The sequence below is a fragment of the Poecilia reticulata genome, linkage group LG5 (genome assembly GCF_000633615.1).
Source record: "Poecilia reticulata strain Guanapo linkage group LG5, Guppy_female_1.0+MT, whole genome shotgun sequence".
Lineage (NCBI taxonomy): Eukaryota > Metazoa > Chordata > Actinopteri > Cyprinodontiformes > Poeciliidae > Poecilia > Poecilia reticulata.
The window spans coordinates 3,529,036-3,551,182 of NC_024335.1; the positions used below are offsets into that span (position 1 = coordinate 3,529,036).

General features: G+C 39.0%; 4 protein-coding genes across 7 annotated transcripts in view; 2 read left to right on the forward strand and 2 right to left on the reverse strand.

The window, feature by feature from the left end:
* The window catches only part of p4htmb (prolyl 4-hydroxylase, transmembrane b), a 6,402-nt gene extending 3,121 nt beyond the window's left edge, over positions 1-3,281 (forward strand). The window contains exons 5-9 of the mRNA XM_008408821.2: positions 270-432; positions 510-695; positions 901-991; positions 1,139-1,262; positions 2,201-3,281. Coding sequence (XP_008407043.1) covers positions 270-432; positions 510-695; positions 901-991; positions 1,139-1,262; positions 2,201-2,418 — 782 coding nt within the window. The 3' untranslated portion in view covers positions 2,419-3,281. The remainder of the gene's footprint in view (positions 1-269; positions 433-509; positions 696-900; positions 992-1,138; positions 1,263-2,200) is intronic.
* slc26a6l1 (solute carrier family 26 member 6, like 1) lies at positions 2,807-15,707 on the reverse strand. The gene is made up of 20 exons (XM_008408824.2): positions 15,601-15,707; positions 14,661-14,789; positions 14,436-14,575; positions 14,164-14,274; positions 13,282-13,457; positions 13,037-13,201; positions 11,587-11,739; positions 11,046-11,128; positions 10,807-10,954; positions 10,591-10,704; positions 9,855-9,932; positions 9,645-9,740; positions 9,460-9,566; positions 9,266-9,335; positions 9,082-9,174; positions 7,666-7,776; positions 7,059-7,490; positions 5,040-5,094; positions 4,815-4,960; positions 2,807-4,625 (listed from the first exon to the last, which is right to left on the reverse strand). Exons 1-20 carry the CDS (start codon positions 15,687-15,689, stop codon positions 4,599-4,601), a joined length of 2,523 nt encoding a protein of 840 aa, XP_008407046.1. The 5' UTR covers positions 15,690-15,707; the 3' UTR covers positions 2,807-4,598.
* Positions 15,640-20,120, forward strand: kbtbd12 (kelch repeat and BTB (POZ) domain containing 12). Of its 2 annotated transcripts, XM_008408826.2 has the most exons (7): positions 15,640-15,753; positions 16,150-16,213; positions 16,697-17,854; positions 17,936-18,206; positions 18,324-18,474; positions 19,147-19,344; positions 19,433-20,120. In XM_008408826.2, exons 3-7 carry the CDS (start codon positions 16,782-16,784, stop codon positions 19,600-19,602), a joined length of 1,863 nt encoding a protein of 620 aa, XP_008407048.1. In that variant the 5' UTR covers positions 15,640-15,753; positions 16,150-16,213; positions 16,697-16,781; the 3' UTR covers positions 19,603-20,120. The 2 variants fall into 2 exon arrangements, with proteins under 2 accessions (XP_008407048.1, XP_008407047.1); XM_008408825.2 differs by lacking the exon at positions 16,150-16,213.
* A 321-nt stretch (positions 20,121-20,441) lies between these two features.
* The window catches only part of ccdc36 (coiled-coil domain containing 36), a 3,820-nt gene continuing 2,114 nt past the window's right edge, over positions 20,442-22,147 (reverse strand). For all 3 annotated transcript variants that reach the window (XM_017304692.1, XM_008408818.1, XM_008408819.1), the window contains 2 exons: positions 21,580-21,695; positions 20,442-21,490 (listed from right to left, as the gene is read on the reverse strand). In XM_017304692.1, coding sequence (XP_017160181.1) covers positions 20,780-21,490; positions 21,580-21,695 — 827 coding nt within the window. In that variant the 3' untranslated portion in view covers positions 20,442-20,779. The remainder of the gene's footprint in view (positions 21,491-21,579; positions 21,696-22,147) is intronic.

Sequence of the window (22,147 nt, forward strand, 5' to 3'; positions counted from 1 at the left end):
ATCCATCCATCCATCCATCCATCCATCCATCCATCCATCCATCCATCCATCCATCCATCCATCCATCCATCCATCCATCCATCCATCCATCCATCAGGGTAATTCATATAAAGCAATTTTATTTTTTATTTTTCTCTGGTTGTAAAACTTTGCAGTCATAAGGATTTCCAATAGTCTTTTCCAGTTTGAAGCCTTATGGAGGTTTGTTGGACTCATCTATAATCCCTGTACAAATGTGTCTTGGTAAATTACTGTTGTCATGGTAATAGGTTTGCTGAGCCAGGAAGAGTTTCGGCTACTGAGCAGCGACGCCTTCCAGCGCTTCCTGCTGGAGCGAGGGGTGAAAAGGAGTCAGCTGGTTCGGAACAGCCGGCACACCTGGCTCTATCATGGCAAAGGAGCCCATCGGGTCCTCCAGGAAATCAAAGAGAGGTGAGCAAGTGCAGCTGATGATGATTCAGAGGTTGCTGCTCCATATATGTTTAGAGCTGGCTGTTCTCCCATTAAAGGGTGACTCGCCTCACTCGGCTGCCGGCCGCGTTAGTGGACCTGAGTGAGCCGCTTCAGGTGGTTCGATATGAGGAGGGGGGACACTACCACGCCCACCATGACAGCGGGCCGGTCTACCCTGAAACAGCATGCACACACACACGTCTTGCAGCAAACACCTCCACTCCTTTTGAGACTTCTTGCAGGTGAGGCACTGACAGAACGTTCAGCTGGGATTGCATCCGTCTGATGTCGTTACTGAACTGTGCAGTGTGACAGCTGGCATGCTACGTTTGGTGACTCGACGTTGTGCGTCTGCTACTGGTTTGCTAACTGTCTGTACATGCATGCGTGCGTGTTCGTTTGCACCATACATGTGTGTGTCAATTTAAACCTGTGTTGCACACTTAGGTACATCACAGTTCTCTTCTACCTGAACTCTGTTGATGGGGGCGGGGAGACCGCATTCCCTGTGGCAGACAACAGGACCTATGATGAAGTGGTGGGTAAATGTGTCCGAAGAGAGTTGGAAAAAAAAAGTGTACAGAGTGAATGGGTTTCACGTCTGTGCTAACTCACGTGTTTGTCAGCGAGTGGTTGTGCTTGGCATGAAGGAAACTGTTCCACTTAGTTCCAGTTTGTGTTTTAGTCTCTGATACAGAATGATGTGGATCTGATGGACACCAGAAGAAACTGTGACAAGAGCAACCTCCGAGTGAAACCCACCAAAGGGATGGCTGTTTTCTGGTACAACTACCTCTCCGATGGAAGAGGTGCGGAAGTACATGCTTTTTTTTTGGAATAATTTTTGCAATGATTCCATTTCATTTCAAATGTAGGTTTTTCGTTTCAAAGGTTACGTTTTCAATGTTGAAATCGGGTGTTAAACCCATACAGTGACATTTGTTTGTTGAATGATTTGTGCTAGATTTATGACACAGGCAGAAAGGGTGGATTTGTCATTCTTGCATTTTTCACCTTCTAAACACAATTTTATTTAATTTTTTTTCTCACTCCATATGTTCCTAAAATGTTTTATTGTCCACAGTTTCTATTTGATATTATAGGTAAGGCTTCACTGCACTGCATCTAGTGCATTTTCTTCCTTAACCACTTAAATTATTTTAAGGATATTGTTCACCGCTGCTCTTTCGGAGAGTCTAAATTAACGTATTTGTACATGACTTGTCTGCTTGTAGATTTTTAAAATGTCAAACCCAACAAGAGATGCTGTGAACTTTGGATTTTGCATCTGCCTCACAAAATTACCAAACTGTCAATTCCTGCTTCAAAATCACTTGCTTGAACTAGATATTAACAGCATTTTTGCACTCATATTTTGCATTAGCTAGGATTTCCCTCATTTTAAGTTCAGAAAATTGGGGCTGATTAATGTTCAGGGGAATATTTCAAAGAATTGTTAGCCGTTTTATTTTTTACAAAATGGCTATGTGTTTATTCTCTATAATCACCTAAATATTAACTATATATCAGAAAATATCGAATAATGTGCAAAAGTTTCATGACATTCCACATGTTCTTATTCCTGTACTAAATCCAGACTTTCTTGCAGTACTAGTTTAGAAAGCAAAGACAAATACTGATTAAAATTTTCAATATTTTAGGAATATCTTTTTCCTTGAAAGGATGTTTAACGGTGTTTACATCTCTAAACGTAAATCAAACATCTCTGTTTTTGTTTTCTTATCAGGTTGGGTCGGAGAGCAGGATGAGTACGCTCTGCATGGAGGCTGTGTGGTCACCCGCGGCACTAAGTGGGTAGCCAATAAATGGATCAATGTTGATCCAGATTACCAGCGCCAGGCTCGCTACCAGCAGTTGGTTTCACAGCTGCCAGACGATGAGAACGACGACGATCTGCCTTCGAATGCAGACGTACAGAATCCCAGCATCCATCAGGACTTGTAGCTCCTACACCAATACATTCGTATGCTTAACAACAAAATCCTCCACCTCTTCCTCTTTCCTGTGCACAGCATTTTTTTGGACCAGTTTGCAGCGCTGAGATTTATTCAGGGAACGAGTTCACTGTGGGAAATAGATCCTTTTGTACAACAGTCTGTTTATTTTGTGTATGATTCTATTTGTATTTCCCACTGTAGGAGTGTTGCACTAGAGCCTGTGGAAGAATTGTAAATTTTAAATGTTTCACAGTGTGTAGGGTTTAGTGACATCTAGTGGCAAAGTTTCCAAGTGCATGCTGTTGATTTTTCTTTTCTTTTTCCCTTTTTGAAACTCATCTTCCAGACCCTGTTGGTCAATATCAGCAGCTGTCAACGAGAAAAAGTATTTTTAAAATTATAGACATAGTCAGGGTTTGTCTGATCCACTCTAAAAATACTGCAGGAACCTGCAAAAAAGCGACTCAAACAATCTAAATGTAAACATCTAGTTTTTTTTTTTATAATAGCACAGTGTTTCTTATATTATTGTGATATCTTCCCTTTCTGCCAGTAGATTCCTCTAAATGTTACACACGTTAACTTAAAATGACACATTTCTTTGCATGCATAATTTAAAAGGTTTTGCTGTGGCTACAAGCAAACATTTGCACTAGAAGATTGTGAAAGCTGCTGTTACCAAAAGAAGCTCACACCTCTCGGTGTGATGCATGATGCCTTGTCTATGTCTCTTCAGTACAATACTACTGTTTTCTTCTAGAATGCACAATGAATGAAAATGATGTCCAGAGTTAATTTTATTTATTAAATAATTTCTGAAAATGCACTTTCTCACTGTTCGTGCACCGATTAAAATGTAATGAAACTCAACAGTCCTCTGAATCCTTTTTTTCCAACAATACTTTAAATATGCTTAGATAACATTTTAACATGACAATAAAATTAAAACAAAAACATACGCAAAGGATTTAAACTGTGTCCTTAATGTGTTTCTATTGAGGTGACAGACCTTCTTTTAATTTGTAAAGACATATTTTTGACTTTGGCTGCTTTTCATAATGTATTCTGACCAGTTCTGGTACCTTTTAATGACTGCATGTTCTACACTGTGTGATCTTCAACTTCATCAATTTCAGATGAAAAATTAGATAGGTAGAATTTCATAGAACATATTTTTCAGTAGCATAATGTTGCAGTTTTCCAACAGTTGCTTTATAAGATCTGTTTTATCTTCCTTAACGTTGTGCTTCCACTGCATGCAGTGACGAGATAAATGTGGCTCTAGGCTTAGTTGTTAAAGTTTGACATTTTAAAGTTGTTTTTAGGAAGCACTAATTTGCTCTAGCAGTTATTTCCTGATTTAAATGCAATTTTCCCATTTTGATGAAGAATGGTTATGGGTCTCATCAAAATTAAAGCCCAGGGAAGAATAAAATCATGATTTAAAAAAAATGTATCAAGCACTTAATTAGACTTAAAGAGTACCAATTTAGATTTTTTTTTTTTTTTTGCAGGGATCATTAAAGTTGCTACTAATTGTGACTTTTTCTTTTTGTTAAAAAAAAATCTAAGTAAATTAGAAAAAACTCATTGTGAGAATATGCTATTGCATGAAAATCTACCTTAAATTTTAAAATTATTATAGTATTTCTTTTTCTTTCCAAATTAATGTTGAAATTTAGGAATCATACCATCGGTGCAAAAATAAAAATGTTTTGTGCAACATAGCAAACTTGTAAGATTTAGAAATACGAACAAATGTGTGAAAGGTTGCTGGTAACAAGATGCCCAAATATCAAATCTGAAACAGGTTTAGTGTTGTCTGTAACAACAACACAGGTTCCTTCTGTCAGTTCTGAAGGCTAATTGAACAAAATGAATGTAGTTAGAAGTTTGATAAACAAAACAATCCTCCCAATAGACAGATACAAAACAAAACATGAGTTACAAAGTCCAAAAAATTACTAAAAATCCACCAGAAGACCTGGAACCAACAAGTTTAAAGGATTAAAAAAGTCAAAACATGAAGAAATAAACGTTGACTCCTGCACTGCACTGTATGTTTTATATAACTAGTTCCTAATACCTGTTTAAACTTCATTCTGCTCATGTTCATTCACCTCCAAATGAAATTTAACAGCTTCCTTCACATTCATCTTTTCCTTTTCGTTTGATATTTTGTTGCCTTTAAAATTTTGTGCCGCACTGCAGAACCTGTAACAGACAATTTTTACAAAGTCAGTACGTGACACAAACATGGGTGTGACATCAGAAATTTAAACCCAATAAAAATAAAAAACTGTAATCACTGTTAAAAGCCACACAAACAATGAACGGTGAGATATTTGTGTGTTATTTCTGGACTCATCGCATGTGACCTGTGAATCAGCCTCTTTTACTCGCCTGCGTTGGGTCGTATCTGGGAAGCGATGCCGCCCCACGATGGTTGAGGCAGTAGAGCACAGCATCGTGAACGGACACAAAAAGATGCTGTTTTCTTAGAGCTTCCGAGAAGAAATCACCACGCTCCAGTTGTTCTACAACAGACGCTGTAAAGAAGGAAGGGAGCCAGGGGATGACAAAATGTATTTCTTAAAGAGCAGCTTTAGAAAAGTGAGTTTCACTCACCTTGACATCCAGAAAAGTAGATATCCACATCAATCTCACTGAAGTCGCGGAAGATCTGTTACCACAGAAAATAGAGGAGAGTTTTCTTCAGTCAGTGTTTTTAATTATTTTTAAAATATTTTATTTCATTTTGAAGATTTCAGCAATAAACAAACAGAACAAGGTGAAATTTGGTAGGATTCTACTAAAAAAATAAAATCATTTTCTTCTCGCCCAGTTTCCGTCTCCTCAGGTGTTCCCCAGGGCTCTGTCCTGGGACCCTTGTTGTTTATCATTTACCTCCTCCCCCTTGGTAATATTTTTCGCAAACATAACATCCAGTTTCACTGCTGACTCCCAACTCTATATTTCAACCAAACCTTGTTCCATGCTTCCATTTTCTTCCCTCACTGATTGACTTCTTGAAATAAAACAATGGTTTACTGTTAACTTCCTCAAATTAAATTCCAGTAAAACTGAACTTCTCTTAATTGGTACTAATTACGTAAACTTGATAATTTCTCCATTTCAGTTGATAACTCCTCCATTTTTCCCTCCCCTCAGGTTAAGAGTTTGGGAGTCATCCTCGATAGCACCCTCTCTTTTGCCTCCCACGTTAATAATATCACTCGGTCAACTTATTTTCATCTCCGAAATATTCGCCGTCTCCGTCCTTCTCTTACTCTGCTCTCCACTTCTGTTCTGGTCCAGTTTGGTCACATCTTGTTTAGACTATTGTAATTCTCTACTTTTTGGTTTGCCACAGAAAACTGCATAAATTACAATTGGTTCAAAATTCAGCTGCTCGTATCATTACACAGACCCCCTTAATTCATCACATCACACCTATTTTACAACGGCTCCATTGGCTTCCAATCACATATCGCATCAACTATAAAATACTTCTTCTAACTTTTAAAGTAGTTCACAACCTCACACCTTCATATCTCTCGGACCTCCTTCACACTGTCACACCCACCCGTTCCCTCAGATCTTCTTCTTCTGTCCATCTCACCGTCCCCCCTGCTCGTCTTGTCACTATGGGGAGCGGAGCATTCAGCCGCTCTGCTCCCAAACTCTGGAACTGACTCCCACCTGATCTCCGTAACATCGAGTCTTTGCAATATTTTAAGTCCAAACTCAAAACCCATTTGTTTGAACTAGTATACAACCTTTAATTATCTTTGTACTGTCTTATAAATCTTGTTTGTGTTTTTTTGTTTTTGTTTTTATTACCGGCATGTATTTTAGAATTTGCTTGCTTTTATGTCAAGGTGACCTTGGGTGTCCAGAAAGGCGGCTACAAATAAAATGTATTATTATTATTATTATTATTATTATTATTATTATTATTATTATTATTATTATTATTATTATTATTATTATTATTATTATTATTATTTAAAAAATACATCTATGTACTGGTGTAAAATTGCCCATAACATGTGAAGGCTTCTTCAATTTTTTTTTAAATTATTTAAATATGTATATACGATTTGCACCAAATGTCATCGTTAGGTATTTCGCAACACAAACAGATTTAGTTTATATCCATTTAGTTCTAATCTAAATTGGTGCAAATTCACTTCACATCAGTCCAATGCAATAATGTTGTCCAATTCAGTTCCAAATATATGCAGTCCTATTCTATTTTAATGCAGTGTTCAGTGTTGGTTTTCGGCCTTTCCGCTTACTTGTAGAGGTTTCTCCAGATTCTCTGAGTCTTTTGATAATATTATGAACTGTAGATAACAAAATACCTACAATTGTACGTATAAATGTAGGTAAAAACATTAAACAGTAGGACTATTTGCTGACACAGTTGTTCTCAAAGTGGTGAGTCTCGCCCCATCCTTGCTTGTGAACCGGTTCTTTCAGAGATGCTACCTTTATACCCAGTCCTGACACTCACCTGTTGCCAATGAACCCGTTCACATGTGGAATGGTGTAAATACATGTTATTTTAGCACTTATTTTCTACTGTCCCAACTTTCTTGGAATGTGCCACAGGTGTGGCACATTTATTTCTTTATTACTTACATTTTTCAGTGTCTGTATGGCCACAGTGTCAATGAAGTTAGCCGTGGATAGGTCAAGGATGATGGAGTGAATGTCCCACGTCCACTTCCCAAGAGACCCAAGAGACACCTGCTCTAGATCCCGACTCAGAGTGTCCTCGCTGCTGGAGCCCAGAGTGGTGGTGTCCCCGTCCTGCAGCTCCGACATCCAACCCAAACTGGTGCTGTCTGGATGTCCTCCTTTGAGGTACTCCCACCTGGAGCAACCGTCGGGCGTCCGGGGAGCGGTTGGGATCACAAACACTGTCCCGTTCCCTCTCTCGGTCCGGCTCTGTTCCTCCTCCTCTGCAGCCGTCATGTCTATGTGTGTGTCTCTCCAGTCGTCTGCCTCATCCTCCTCCACTGAGATCTCCGGAGGCCCAGAATGTTGCTTAGCTGCTTTCTGTACCTGTTTCTGAATAATTAGAGAAAAGGGAGTAGTTTAAGCTTTGCTTACATCAACGTAGAGTGCAGATATTATGAATGTCTTGTTTTTGCATCTAAGTTGCCATAAACCTCACAGTAAAAATTCAAATATTAAAACTGAATATAAAAAAAAAAAATCAACATTTATGCTGCACATTTCCCACCTCTCCCTTAGCCTGCCTCTTTGCTCGTCTTTCAGCTCTCCTTTCTCTTCTCCTCTGTTTGGCCTCCTGCCTCCTCTTATAGATAATCATTTTACCAATGTCAAGCCCACTCTGCAAACAGGTCAACATTAAGTTAGCATCGCAGTTAAACAACAGAAACAATAAATGGATGCTTTGGTAAACTTAGTATGCTATGAAAACTCCCATAAAATAAAAAAAAAGATTAAAGTAAACATCTGACATCCATTTTTATCTTCTCCCAATTTTCACTTCAAGTTGTTCATTCATTATTTATGCTTCTTTGTCACTTTTCATTTAACCACCAAATACTCATTTTTGTCTAAAAGACAATTATAATAAACAAAAAATGATATTAAAAAAAACTTTCTTACATTTTCTAACCAGACCTGAACATACAATATGGGTTAAATTACTTTCTCATAAGTTTAAAAAAAATCCAACATCAATTGTCTTTAAATTTACCAACGTAGTGATTATATGGAACATTTAAACCAATGTAGAACTATGAATGAATGAATGAATGAATGAATGAATGAATGAATGAATGAATGAATGAATGAATGAATTCGTGCTTCTGAGACATAGTCACAAAACACTCTACAAGATAAGATGTGAAGACCATAAAGGTCTCAGGATACGGAAAACATTAAAACAAAGGAAGTTTTTAAGTCATAAAAGGAGAAACATAAAAACATCCACAAGAAAACAAATATAAGAAAAAATAAAGCCAGTATAGTTTTTATATAAGTATGGCTGAACAAGCCTGGATCTTTAACTGATTTTAAGAGTCTGATGAACAGAAAAGGCGGAATCTCTAAACACGTAAAACAAAACAGAAAAACTACCTGGTTGTTAAACTCAAGATTTCTGGAAGTGGAATTTTTTTGAAGCTCAGCTGGTGTTTTTACAAGTCGACTAGACGCTGAGCTGCCTGTTGTTTTATATCCTTATTACGGTGTTTTAACTATCTAGGCTGACTTAGCTGGTGACTCAAGATGAAATGTTTGTTTACCTGTCCCTTAACCTGGAGGAAATACTAGAAGTTTTTACAGCAAAGCCGAGAGAGAGAGTGAGCACTGTAATTTACTCCTGTTTTTTACAAAGTCATACCATAAAGAATTGTTTGGATACAATATCATCTCAACTATACCGTGTCTTTATTACCACAGTAGTTTCTTTGTGTTGTTGACTGAGGTGTTGTCACAAAATATTTAAAACATGCCCCAGAAAATACATGTCAGAGAAGAAACGACATCCTTTAAATAAAATATTACTGAATTCTGGTCTTTTACAATGAAATAAGTAATTATTTTGTCAATATAATTCAAAAAATAAAATAGTGTGAACAAAAATAACAGGATAATTAACAAAAGAACAGAAAGAATAAGGACCAACCTTTTCTTTCAGGGCCTCCAGGTAGAGTTCAGCGTTGGCAAAATAAACTGTAGCAGAGGAGCGGAAAATAGTAACACCTGGAACCTCTCTGGCCTGTCACATACATAAATATCACCAGCTTATTTTGCAGCCAGAGCAGAAAAAAAACCCATCTATTTTTGGCTTTTTTGCATGTTTGTCTCACCTCTCTGTGTGTCTCTATGTCCACATAGATTTCTGTACCAGGAACACTTCCCAGAACAGAGTATGTCGGCCTAATTAACAGAAGTTGAAACATGTATTTATTTGTCTGCGTTGTGGGACAGTGTGTTGAATCTCTGAAGAACACTTTGGTGTGGGATATCCTGCAAACTCTGATAAGGTGATGAAGAATCTTACATCTGAGTCCTGAAGGTAACCGTGAACAGAGCAAAGGTGATGGACGCAGCCAGACCCAGGTCCAGATTCAGCAGCATCGTTGACACCCAAGTCACTAACCAAACCACCTGGGGGTCGCAGAAATCAAAAGGTCCATCATGACGGCACTCAAACATTAAAGCCCCTGTCTAATCACAACATCTCACCAGATCCATTTTGCTTCTCCTCCACAGTGTAACGACGTCAGAGTACTGCTTGAACATGCCCTTCAAATTCACAAGCACAATCGATGCGAGGACGGCCTAAAGCAACACACTTAATTAGACCTAAACCAGAGTGTGACCCCGCTAACGCTTGTGTCCTGCATATGAATTGACAAACATGTTGTAGTCGTAAAAGCGAGGAAAATATCCGACCTTTGGCAGCTCCTGGAACAACATCCCAAGTTTTAGTATCGTCACCAGTACGATCAGAGCAGAAGCCACTCCAGCCATCTGCAAGAACGGCACCAGAAGTTTCATTACGTGTGTGTGTAACATATCAGTACATTCAGTTTTGTCAGAATAAATTAGATGTTATTATATAGTAGGTTGAACAAACAGAAGGATTAAAAGATTTGAATAAATTGCTGAAGCTGACATTTACAGAACTTATTTTAGAACCATTCAAGTTAAAACAATCACTTTTACTTCTTAATGTAATTCAGTATATTTAACTTATGACATGCCTGATTTATATATTTTAGGAAAAACATTACAATTTGAAAGTGAATTATTACTGAAAACAGTATGCAAAATCTCAAATGGTGAAAAACACATACTGAATACTTTGTATATTTATGGACAGAAATAATTTCCCATTTCCACTTAATGCAAAATGTAGAATAATTTGCCTTGAAGAAACAAGTAATACAGTATGTACATTCTCATGTCATTTGTTGCTTTAAAATTATTTCACTTTGTTCGTTATGGAGAAGCTTTAGCAAACAAAAGTGTTTTTACAGCTCATTTAAACATGTCATGTTTCATTTGTTTGCTTGGATTTTCTTTTGGCTTGCAACTAAAAGTTTTCTTTTCTATTTCAGAAACCGCAGAATGACTTATAATGGGAAAATACAGCTAATTTAAATCTTGTCTGCTGTTGATTACTCACTTGAGTTTTTCCTCCGGTGGTCTCCTGGACGAGACTTCGAGACATGGAGGAGCAGACAGAGAAACACTGGAAGAAGCTTCCCACTGCATTACTGAGACCCAGTGCCACCAGCTCCTGCACCACGGTGGAGAAGAAGAATGAATCGATAATGCAGGGAAATACAAAAGAAGAATAAAAGCAGATATATAAAATAGCTTGATGTGAGAACAGACTCACCTGGTTACTGTCCACCTTGTATCCGTGCTTCAGTGCAAATGTTTTCCCAAGCGAAATAGATACAGCATAACCAACAATGGCCAGAGCAAAAGCGTCACCGATAACGTCTCCAAAAAGACTCAGGTTGGGCACAGAGGGAGCGCTTAAACTGGGGAAGAAGAAAAATGCAAAAGTGGTGGGGGAAAAAAAAAAGCCTCAGCAGAAATGACAGCAGCCTAATCTAAATCCAAAACACTCACCCACTCGGGATCTCTCCAACAACTGAAACACTGTAGTTGTTGTTCAGGTGTATAGTGGACGATAACAGAGTCGCTGCTACAATCTAAAGAAATTATATGACATGAATTAAAAACAAGCATATTTCACAACACTGTTCCAGCCCCAAACATTACTCATTGAAATATAGTCAATCATGGACCAGGTGTGGACGTAATTATTAGCCATATAGCACACATTTCTGCAATGAAGTGCATAAATGTGGAAGTCCTTCCATTACTGCTGAATCAGCTGCTTATTTCCACTGCATCTATGCTTTTTTTTTTTTAGTGCTGTATCATCAGCAGCACTGAACATTGCACACACACACACACACACACACACACACACGCACGCACACGCACACACACACACACGCACACACACGCACTCACGCACACACACGCACACACACACCTACACACACACACACACACACACACACACACACACACACACGCACACATACACACAGTGTTGATAAAGCAAAAAGAGGCCAAAGAGTGTGTCTTTATATCCACTGACTGTGATGAGTTCCACAGGAATGGGGACTGGCAGCTTTGTGCTCAGAAACGAGTTGATCTCCTTCGCTCCAATCAGGAGAACGATCGTTACAGAGCTGACCAGCAGAGTGGGAAGATGAGTTTTTGGCAGCGAGAGGCAAAGGTCAACCAGAGTCTGAAAATCAAAACAAGACGAAGCAGAAGGAATGTTAGTAATCCTTTAAAGTGGGCCCCAAAATGTTGAAACAGAGGTCTTTAAACTAGAAGCTGCATCATCGTTATTGTGATTTATTGTTAATTGTCTGAGGTAAAAAATAAAAAAAAAGAAGCAACTATTTTCAAAACTAATGCAGCACTCTCTTTTATTCAACACTCTCCTAGCGTAACCAAAAAAAAAAAAAACCAACTGTTCTCCTGCTTTTATTTTTGAACATGTTGCCTCTTGAGTTCATCTTTAGGAACCACAATGTTGCTTTCCATTGCTATGTTGACAGCAATGAGGTCAACCTGCTGGGTAAACTGAACGGCTGATCCGGAAAATCTATTTTCTTGTTTGATTTCTCAAGAAATCTAGGCGTAATTATAGCCAGCTAGGTCAGATAAACTGAGGAGTGGAGCTATAAAATCCAGCTCCAGTTAAGCCTCATCTTTCTTTTAAAGATCTCAAGAAGGTTAGTCATGCTTTTACCACCACTTGCCTGGATTATTGCAATGCTATACACACTAGTCTTGCAGCATTTATAAAATGTCCAGAACCCTGCAAGTTTGTGTTAAACCAACACAAAAGAAATAAAATATAATTTGGGTTGTCCTGAACTGTCTTCCTTGGTTCTTGTTTGCTTCTGTATGGAGTTCAAAATGCTGCTATGAGTTTTAATGTCTTAAATAGTGCAGCTATTTCCCATTTATGTGTTCTCCAAAGATTGTGAGTCTTTCAGTCAAACAGTGAGTTTCTGGATTTTCTGAGATTAAGATGTAAAGATGACTGGGTTTTCTTTTTGACAGATGCTTTATTAATGTTCTTGTTATATTTTACGCTTATTATTGGACTTTACTTAATCTTTTCTTTCTGGAGTTACTTTATTATTTCATGGTTAAGCTGTGAAGCAGCAGATAGTATTTTGATGCTTGTTACACCAATAAATGTGACATTGAATCTGTAAAAACATACTTCAGCATATTTTTGTAAAGTTACAAATTAGAAATTACATATGTTTGTATGTTATAAACATTTGTACAGAATTTTTGAAAAAGGTACAGAGCTGTAAAGAACTCACAGACTTTAAAAATGATTTTAATGGCAGTTTGTATTTTGTGAGATTAGAAATAAAATCTGACTTGTCATTGTTGTTTTTTGAACATGTTTTTAGCTTTTTTTTTTTTTTTGCATATATGTTGGAATAGTCAGAGTACTCACATATGTTGGCTCAAATAAGCCCATTAAGCCAGAGTGAGCAGATGATGATACTCACATAAACTTGTGACAGAGGCCCAGCGAAGCGCTTCGGGGAAACTTTAAATAGGTACTTGAGTTGTGCCACTACAGCGTGTGCTGCTGCAGCTGATGTGTAAGCCCGCACCAGAGGTTCAGACAGATATGTTCCCACGAAGCCAAACTTTATAACACCTAACAGCACCTACACGAACAGTCATTTATGTGGTCAGGAAGTTTCGACAGCAAAAGAGTTTCTTGTATTTTCTGCACTGTTTGCCAAACCTGAATAAGTCCTCCAAGGAAGGTAGTAGCGGCTGCCACCTGCACCCTGTAAGCGTCCCGGGCCGCTACGTCCATTTCTAAAGTTAAATTGGTCCCGTTTGTTTTCAAGAAAAACTCATCGGGAGCCAGTCTCTCTGTCACACTGCCCACCATGATGCTGAGGACAGTAAAAGTGCCTAAAAAAATTAATTAACATGTTGTATATGCAGTGACATAAACATTTTCAGCAAGAAATGCATATTTGAATGACATTTAAAACTAAGAATTTTAATGAAGAATTTTAAGAATTGTCTGACTTTTTAAAGATTTTCTCCAATCCACACAGGGTCATAAATACACATGCATTACATTTATTTACCTAAATCTCTTAATATTTTCCTCAAGAAGACCCAAAAACTCTCCTTCAGATGACAGATTAAGATGCTTGAACCTGCTGTGAACTGGAAACTACAGGAAAACCAGTGGCATTGCCCAGTAGAGTCATTTCTACACCAAACTGACCGAGGGACTAAGACTGAAACCCCTTATCTAAAATCTTCAGCTCCACAGAATTTCAAAGTAAATATAATGGGCAAACAAATGCTTTGTGGAGAATCTTTACATGCTCAGAAAAAATAAAGATGTAGCTTTTATGTCAAGAATCTAAAACTGTGACCATGAATGGACCATGAATCTGATGCTCAATTTGAGCATCAGATTCAGATCTGATAATTAATTTTAACCTGTACAATCAGTTACTGTTTTTAAAATTAATTTAATCTGAACTTTAAAAAAGTGAGATTAAAAAAATAAAAGATTAAAAGGCCCAAATTAAATTGACATTCATGCTGAGTGCATGTAAGTCTCTTATTCTAAGGGTTTTGTGTTTGAGACTGTGCTCACCAATGGAATTATGACGCGATGTCCCAAAGAAGAAGTAAATTAAAGCTGGATATAGAGATGTGTAGAGCCCAAACACTGGAGGTACAGAAGCCAGTAGTGCATATGCCATACCTGTGAAATGCACGATCATTTTTAGCTTAATTTAAAAAAATAAATACAGAAATAAATGGTAAACAAATGTCAAAAAGGATATCAGGTTAAGTTAATCTTAATCATTGCCTCAATCACTTGCAGCCAAGATCCACTTACTTATCAATTAACAATTATCATACCCTGTGGCAGGTGCATTATCCCCACACTGATCCCTGAGACCAGGTCAGGCATCCCATAGTCCCACACCGAGTATTTCGGTAGCCAGTAGATAACAGGACAACTGCTCATTGCGCTTCGCTTCAGTTTTGGCAGACTACATCTACGAAAGTAGAAATGTTCATTTTCAAAATCATTGTTTTTGCAAAAAATTTCAAAGATGCATTTTAACACAGCAAACCCTTTACCTGAAGGCGTCTTTTAAATGATCAGTCAGAGGTTTGTGGATTTCTGAGAGTGATTTTCTCTTTGTTAGCTCTTCCAGTCTCTGCTCATCCAAGACTTGCCTCTCCACTCTATATTTCCCAGATCCTGCTCTAGAATCCATTTGAGCATCAGATGCAGAACTTAGATCCATTGATGAAAATGCATGAAAACTACAAGCTGTCCACAAAGTCAATGAACCCCTCAATATGCCCAGAGCACAGCTGGATCTGCTTTTATATGCAGCAGTGTGTAATGGTTAACTATAGACAGGACACTGTGGGCATTGAAACTAATGAATGATCAGAACAAGGAACGGATGTCAGGGGGAAAAAAAGATAAACTGTTGATTTTAGATGACTTTGTGTTTCCATTCTGGCAAGATTTCTACTCAGCAACAAAAGGGAAGGCAGTGAAAGGCAATGGAACATTTTTTACATTATTACAGGAAGTCTTTATTGAATAATTAACCTTAAAGTGTGTCAAATTCAAAAGTGTGTTCTCCCGTGGATTTGGAGATGTTTATTGCCTTCCTAGCTTAAATGATCAGGGCTACAATTTATTGTTCAATCTTTAAAAAAAAAAAAAGCTGAAACCTGTGAAGAAACAAGATGTACTCAGTTCTTGGGAAAGTGCTGCCATGAAATCTGACTCTGAGCTGAGAGCAAAGGTTTAATCTCTTCTAGGACAGCAGGCATGAAGAAACTGGAAGGAGAATTATGCCCAACAAGTAGGGATACAAGGCAAATAAAGCAATTTATAAATAAAAACCAATTTGATCATGTTTGCCATCCCAATTGCTTCAAAATATTACATTATCTATGTAACTCAAACTCCTTTGACCCACTTACTGCCAGCAACAACACTGTCTCTATTTTTGGGCCAACAGCTCAGAGGGCAGCGGCACCGGAGGGGGTTACATACCTTGGCCTTCGAGTTTGCTCAGATCTCTCTGAGCCCTCTACTTGCACATTCGGCAACATCGACAACACGTGTGGCCTTAAGAAAAACATGGATATTTACCGGCTTTCATAGACCGAAGAAAACTCAGTGAGTGAAGAAGAGCAGATGAGTTTGGTAAGATTTTATCACAGGCAAACAAAACGTCACACAATGTTCTCATCTGCATTACTTTATGTAGAATGCAAAACGTTTAGCTTGACTAATTTACACATTAGATTGATTACAAAGAAAAAATTAATTGTCAGAACTGATTTTCTAACCATTCTATTTACATTTTTTGTCAAATATTTTATTAGAATTTATCCTAATTTTGTAGGATGAAACTTGGTATCTTGATAGACTGTAAAAACTGTTTTCTATGAAATTATCTAATGACAGATTAACAATGTGACTAATTTACTATATCAACTATCCAAAACAGTAATCCAATCACATCAGTGCAGCATATTTTTCTTTTTTAGCTAAAGAATATATATTTTTGTAATTGGATATAAATGTTTGCGTAAACAGATTGGGAAATATCAACCAGGACCTTCAAGCAAAACGTTATATTACAGAGGAGTAAAGAATAAATGTGAGTGATATATATAAAAACTGTATAGATTGCACTGACTATTTTTTTTGTAGAAAATTATGTTTATATTTTATATCAGGACATGAAACTGAGACATTTTATTTTTGCAAATAATACTTCACATACATTTTACATACTGTAAGTTTTAAAGTTGGAATATAAATTGTTGTTCCATTTATGTTAAATATGTTGGAAAATATTTATCCAATTTTTTTTTAAATACTATTTTTAATTAATTTCATTATATGCTTGTACTACATCTTTACCAGGGTTAGAAAATACATATCCATCCTTAACTGTCACGTAAGAGGCAGTCCTTCGAAATAATAAATAATACATGTGGATTAATCATCAGACATTATTTATTTTTGGAGTAATCACTGCAAATGTTTTGGTGTGCAATGAGCACCTGCATACACTTGAGTATACTGAAAAACAACATAATGAACATAATGAAATCTCTCTGTGTTTTTTGTCTTTCAGAAACTTATTACTTACTTATTCTGGTTGTGCAAAGTTTCCTGTGTTTTCTTGTAAATAATCAGCTTCCTGATAAATTTAGAAAAGAATGGATCTTACATCCAAACATGGGCTGGTGCTGCTCGAACAGCTCAGGAAGATGAGAGAGGTCGAGCATCTGACGGACGTCGTGCTGGTCGCTGAGGGCATCAGCTTCCCCTGCCACCGAGTCATTCTGTCTGCCTTCAGCCCTTACTTCCGCGTCATGTTCACGTGTGGTTTGCGTGAGTGCAGTAACAGGGAAATTTTCCTGCGTGACACCCCTGCAGACAGCCTGGCCCTCCTCCTGAACTACATGTACACCTCAGATCTTCCTCTCACTAATGACAATGTGCAAGGTATATCAATTGCAGCTTTTCTCCTGCAGATGGATGAGGTCTTTGCACGCTGTCGGCAGCACATGACTGAGAACATGGATGCTTCCAATTGTCTCGGAGTGTATTTCTTTGCCCGTGACCTTGGTGCAGAGGAGCTGGCTGATCACGCTCAACGCTTCCTAAGGCAGCACTTTGTCCAAGTCTGCCAGAATGAGGAGGTTCTGGAGCTGGAGGCCCATCAGCTTGGAAAGCTCCTGAGTTCTGATGATCTCAATGTGACGAGAGAAGAAACTATCTTAGATGTTGTCCTTCGCTGGGTCAAGAACAACTCTCTGATGGATGGAGAGGTCCGTGCTCGGCATCTACCTGAGCTCCTGAAGAAGGTCCGTCTGCCACTGGTAAACCCCGACTACTTAAGAGAGGCCATGAGGAGGAACACAGCTCTGTTGGCTGACGCTGAATGTCTGGAGATGCTGAATCAAGCACTGGAGGCTGCGACCATGCACCCCTCTGCTGCGCCACGCAAACTGAAGCTGAGGTACGGAATGGAAACCACAGATCTGCTGCTCTGTGTTGGTAACGACGGCGGAGGGATCAGGTCAAGGTATGGCAACTACACAGAACGAAGCTTTTGCTTTGCCCCATCCACTGGCCGAGCCTACTACATCACCTCCCCTCGCTATGGAGACGCTCTGGGATACGTGTGTGCTGGAGTCGTTACTGAAAGAAACGACATTGTTGTAGCAGGAGAGGCAAGTGCACGCAGAATGGCCCGACAGAAAGACATGAACGTTGAAATCTACAGGTAAGAATAAGGTGACATTGTATCCAGCTGAAAGCTTGTTTTTCCTCTGAGAAACTAATAGTGGAGTGACTGGGTTTGCAGGTATAAAGTAGAAGCCCAGGGAAGCTGGGAACCTCTAACATCCGCGGAGTACCGGGACTCCTACGCCCTGGGGTCTCTGGGAGACACTCTGTACCTCTTGGGGGGGCAGATGAAGCTAAAGAACCAGTTTCTCATCACAAATTGTGTGGAGCGGTGGTCTCTGCAGGGGGGGCCCTGGCGGAGTGCAGCACCTCTGCCTTTGCCTTTGGCCTACCACAGTGTGGTCAGAATTAAAGACTGCCTTTATGTGTTGGGTGGACGCACTCCACAGGTACTATTGACGTCCATCTGTGGTTATGTGAAACTTAGAGCTGTCGACTTTTGTCAGCTTATTATTGTGTCTGCACCTGCTCTGCCTTTTCATTCTCTACTCCACTTGAACTTCCAGTCATACCGTATGGATGATGAGCCGGACCGTCTTAGTAACCGCCTCCTGGAGTACAATCCAAACACAAACAAATGGACTGAGCTCGCTCCAATGAAGTACTCCAAGTACCGCTGCAGTGCTTTGGTGCTGAATGGGGAAATCTTTGTAATAGGTAGGTTATGGACTACTTAAACTTATAAAACTTAGGAATGATTACAATGCATTTCTCTTCAATGTTAGAACTTTCATTCATTTGGCAACAAAGTAACATTAGAACAAAAAATAGTGACGTTTGGAAGGACAATGCTCCTAACGTGATAAACAAAAGACAGTTAACTTCCCTCTTCAGAGTCAAGCCACTCAGTCACTAGCTAGACCACAAACACCAAGATCTGATTCAGTAAAATTTAAACAAAATACTTCTATAGACACTAACCTTTTCCACCAAGCTCATGCAGCACACATGCTGTCAAATGATCAAGAAACTATCTCTTCTCTCAACTTTATATTCTGCTCTTCACGGCCAATGGGCAATCATCTGTGCCCTCCTGGGTGCAGAAGCCTAACAGCATCAAAAGAAAAAACTCTGACATGCACACACTTCTGCATTTAGCTTGAAATGTTAACCTAACTCTGCTACAAACTTCGCCACAACTCTCTCTCTGACTCGTCTGCCCTATGTTGTTGACCTGAGTTAATCAGACACAAAAAGGCTCATAGACTCAGGATGAAAAAGTATTATGTGGAGACATACTTGATAACAACAACCAAAAACAAGAAATCCCTAATATTGCTAATTAATTACAATTGCATTGACTTGGTTATTGGTGCTTATGTTTTGCAGGGGGAATAGGGTGTGAGGGAATGGACCGTGGGCAATCACGTCATTGCCTGAGTGCTGTGGAAATCTACAACCCAGATGGAGATTACTGGAAGGATGGACCTCCTCTCCCGTGTCCCCAGCTCTCACTGCGTACTAATGCCTCCAATGCAGGAGTTGTGGGAGGAAAAATTTATGTTTGCGGATATTACAAAGGAGCAGGTACTGACAGGAAATTTGCACAGACAGTATTTTTACAGTTAGTTTCAAGATGCAGCTAAATTTCTTTCTGTCAACTCCTCCATATCAGATCGTCATGACGATATAACAAAGGACATACTGGAGCTGGATCCATGGGAGAACCGGTGGACAGTGGTGACCCGGCGCGCACTGATGCACGACAACTATGATGTCTGCTTGGTGGCAAGTCTCAATCCGAGGGGCCTCGTATCCCCACCCTCAGATTTGGTCAAACTGTGATCCACAGCTGTCAGTCAGAGTAGAGTTTGGATGCAAGAATTCAGCAAAGGAAATTAAACAGTGATGCACTTATTAGTCTGCGTGGAAGAGAGTATGCGCTTAATGACTTGAATGCACTTTGGTAGGCAGAGATGTGATTTGTAAATACTATTTTGTGTGTATTGCTCCTGCAGAGAGGATTTCCTGAATCTTGCAGCCTCATGGTGAATATTTAAACCTGCCTATTTTTACAAATATAAAGAAGTGATTCCCGTCACATCTGTCATGATTAATAATGACGCGTGTTTCTTCGATATAACATATAAACCAAACTTGGATTCGGACATCCCCAGAAAAGGTGATTCAGTTTTTGATGTTGACTACAAATGCAAAATGGCAAACCATGTACAGGAAGCGCCTCTTATAGTTTTATAAATTAAGCATTTTACATCATAGCTGTTGAACTGTATTTAGTATGCTTGCTGAAAGCTGAATAAAAATGTAATTGTTTTTGGAAATAAATATGCACTTTATTTGGAGCATGGATGCAGTAGCGTGTTTTTAAATCATTATTGCACATTTATGTGTTGTTTTCAGGGTTTCTACATATTTCTCCTCACAGGTAGAGGATGAATTAGGGGGATGGACAGAAAAGATAGAATGGAATGACAGAAAGATGGAAAGACAGAGGACAGATTGTGGGGACGAATAATGGAAGAAGTGATATGTGGAAACAATCAGGAAAAGCAATGAACCACTCATGTTACATTACTGCAACATTACAGTGAAGACATTAATATGTACTTTAAATTAAAACACAGGTCACAGAAATTATCAGCTTTAATCAAATGACACAAATGTTTAGTTTGTTTATCATTTTATTTTCACTCTGAAACTGGAAATATAATTGAACTAAATGATACAGCCGCGCAAAACTTAGCTAAAATGTTTTAAGTAAGCCATGAAGAAATTATACAAGACTATTTCAATAAGCTTGTGAAATACTTTGAGGCTCAGTCTGCACTCTTATACATTACCACAATTCTTATATTAAGCTATATATTATTAAATTATTCTTGAGTTCAGACTAAATCAGGAGAGTTTCCAATATAATAATGAATATTGTTTTTTGTTAACAGACTTGACTCATTTCACCTATAAAAACAAAACTAAGAGTGCTCAGGACTGTAGATTTCCTCTAAAAGTCAAATTCAGAATCAAACAACTCCCACAAGTCTCCTTGTTTTACGGGGCTCAGCTTCTCCAGGGTGGGTTCGATGGCAGCGAGGCACTCTGAGCTGTTGCTGTCCTGGGACCAGCAGCTCAGCGGGTTGATGAAACATCCTGCGGCCACGCCGGATCTACTTCCTCTCTTCCCTGGTGTCAGGCCGCCTGAGCTGAGGTTCTGCTGGTCGGCCAGGGTGTTCTGATCACGGATCTCGTAAAGGGGTGCTGATGTTTTCTGTGACTTCTTGCATGGATTTACAGGTTCTGTGTTTTCATCCGGGACAAACTGCTTCCTACTCTGAGAGAGCACCAGCGGTCTCTTTTTGTACCTTTGGCCCTTCTGATTGAGTCTTCTCTTTCCGAAGACGCGCCTGTGTCCCTGTGCGGAAGTTTCACCCTGATGTTTAAGGTTGCATGGCACATTTGGAAGCTGTGTGCCTTCACTTTGACAACTCTGCAGAATGTTGTGCACTGACTGCTCCTGCTCTGGAGATGTTTGAATGGCGCTGTCTGACACCAATTTAGGACTGGGTTTATCTGAAGGCTTAGGCACAAGAGAGTTGAGCAGCTTCAGAGCCTCCTCCAGCATTTTTTGTTCTCTTTCCTGCTCCTCTCTCAGACGCTCCAGATTACTCTTTAAGCTCTTTAGTTGTGTTGCAAGCTCTGATGTGGCTTCCCCATTCTAGACAAACGGACATTTATGCTCATTATTGACCAAACAATGATCTTTCTACTGCTGCCAAAAATTAGATACCACCATAAATTGCTAACCTTTTGCAGTTTTTCCTCCAGCTCTGTCATTACTTCCTTCTGAGAGCTTAATTTGTTTACCCAAGTTTCAAACATCTGGGAAATGTCTCTCTGAAGGCTCTCCAAAGTAGTTTTCACTGAGGTTGACAGTGGAAAGACAGACAACGTAACTTTGGTTCATTTTAAAATGAATACAAGAATCTACATTCTTGTAGATTCAGCATCAACTCCTTTTATTTGATGTTTAAATCAACATCAGATCAGTTAGATGTTTCTTATAATTTTACAGAATATTGATCAATAGTTAGCAGTGCTTTATGAAGGCCTTAAAATGTTTTTTGGTGTATTATTATTTCAGCCCTGCGACAGACTGGCGACCTGTCCAGGGTGACCCCACTAATGTTCCGGGCTGATGTTCTCTCGCCCGGAACATTAGCTGGAGATGGGCACCAGCAACCCTCCCAACCCCACTGAGGGACAAGGGTGTAAAGAAAATGGATGGATGGATGGATGGATGGATGGATGGATGGATGGATGGATGGATGGATGGATGGATGGATGGATGGATGGATGGATGGATGGATGGATG

What these genes read in the sequence shown, in the direction of transcription:
- slc26a6l1 (XM_008408824.2), bottom strand. Translation starts at nt 15,689, where the DNA reads ATGTTTTTCTTAAGGCCACACGTGTTGTCGATGTTGCCGAATGTGCAA. An exon ending in TTCCTGTGGAACTCATCACA is followed by an intron (nt 11,129 to 11,586) that starts GTCAGTGGATAT and finishes TAATTTCTTTAG; the next exon opens with ATTGTAGCAGCGACTCTGTT. An exon ending in ACATAGAGACACACAGAGAG is followed by an intron (nt 9,175 to 9,265) that starts GTGAGACAAACA and finishes TGTATGTGACAG; the next exon opens with GCCAGAGAGGTTCCAGGTGT.
- kbtbd12 (XM_008408826.2), top strand. Translation starts at nt 16,782, where the DNA reads ATGGATCTTACATCCAAACATGGGCTGGTGCTGCTCGAACAGCTCAGG. An exon ending in ATGAACGTTGAAATCTACAG is followed by an intron (nt 17,855 to 17,935) that starts GTAAGAATAAGG and finishes CTGGGTTTGCAG; the next exon opens with GTATAAAGTAGAAGCCCAGG. An exon ending in TGGGGAAATCTTTGTAATAG is followed by an intron (nt 18,475 to 19,146) that starts GTAGGTTATGGA and finishes TATGTTTTGCAG; the next exon opens with GGGGAATAGGGTGTGAGGGA.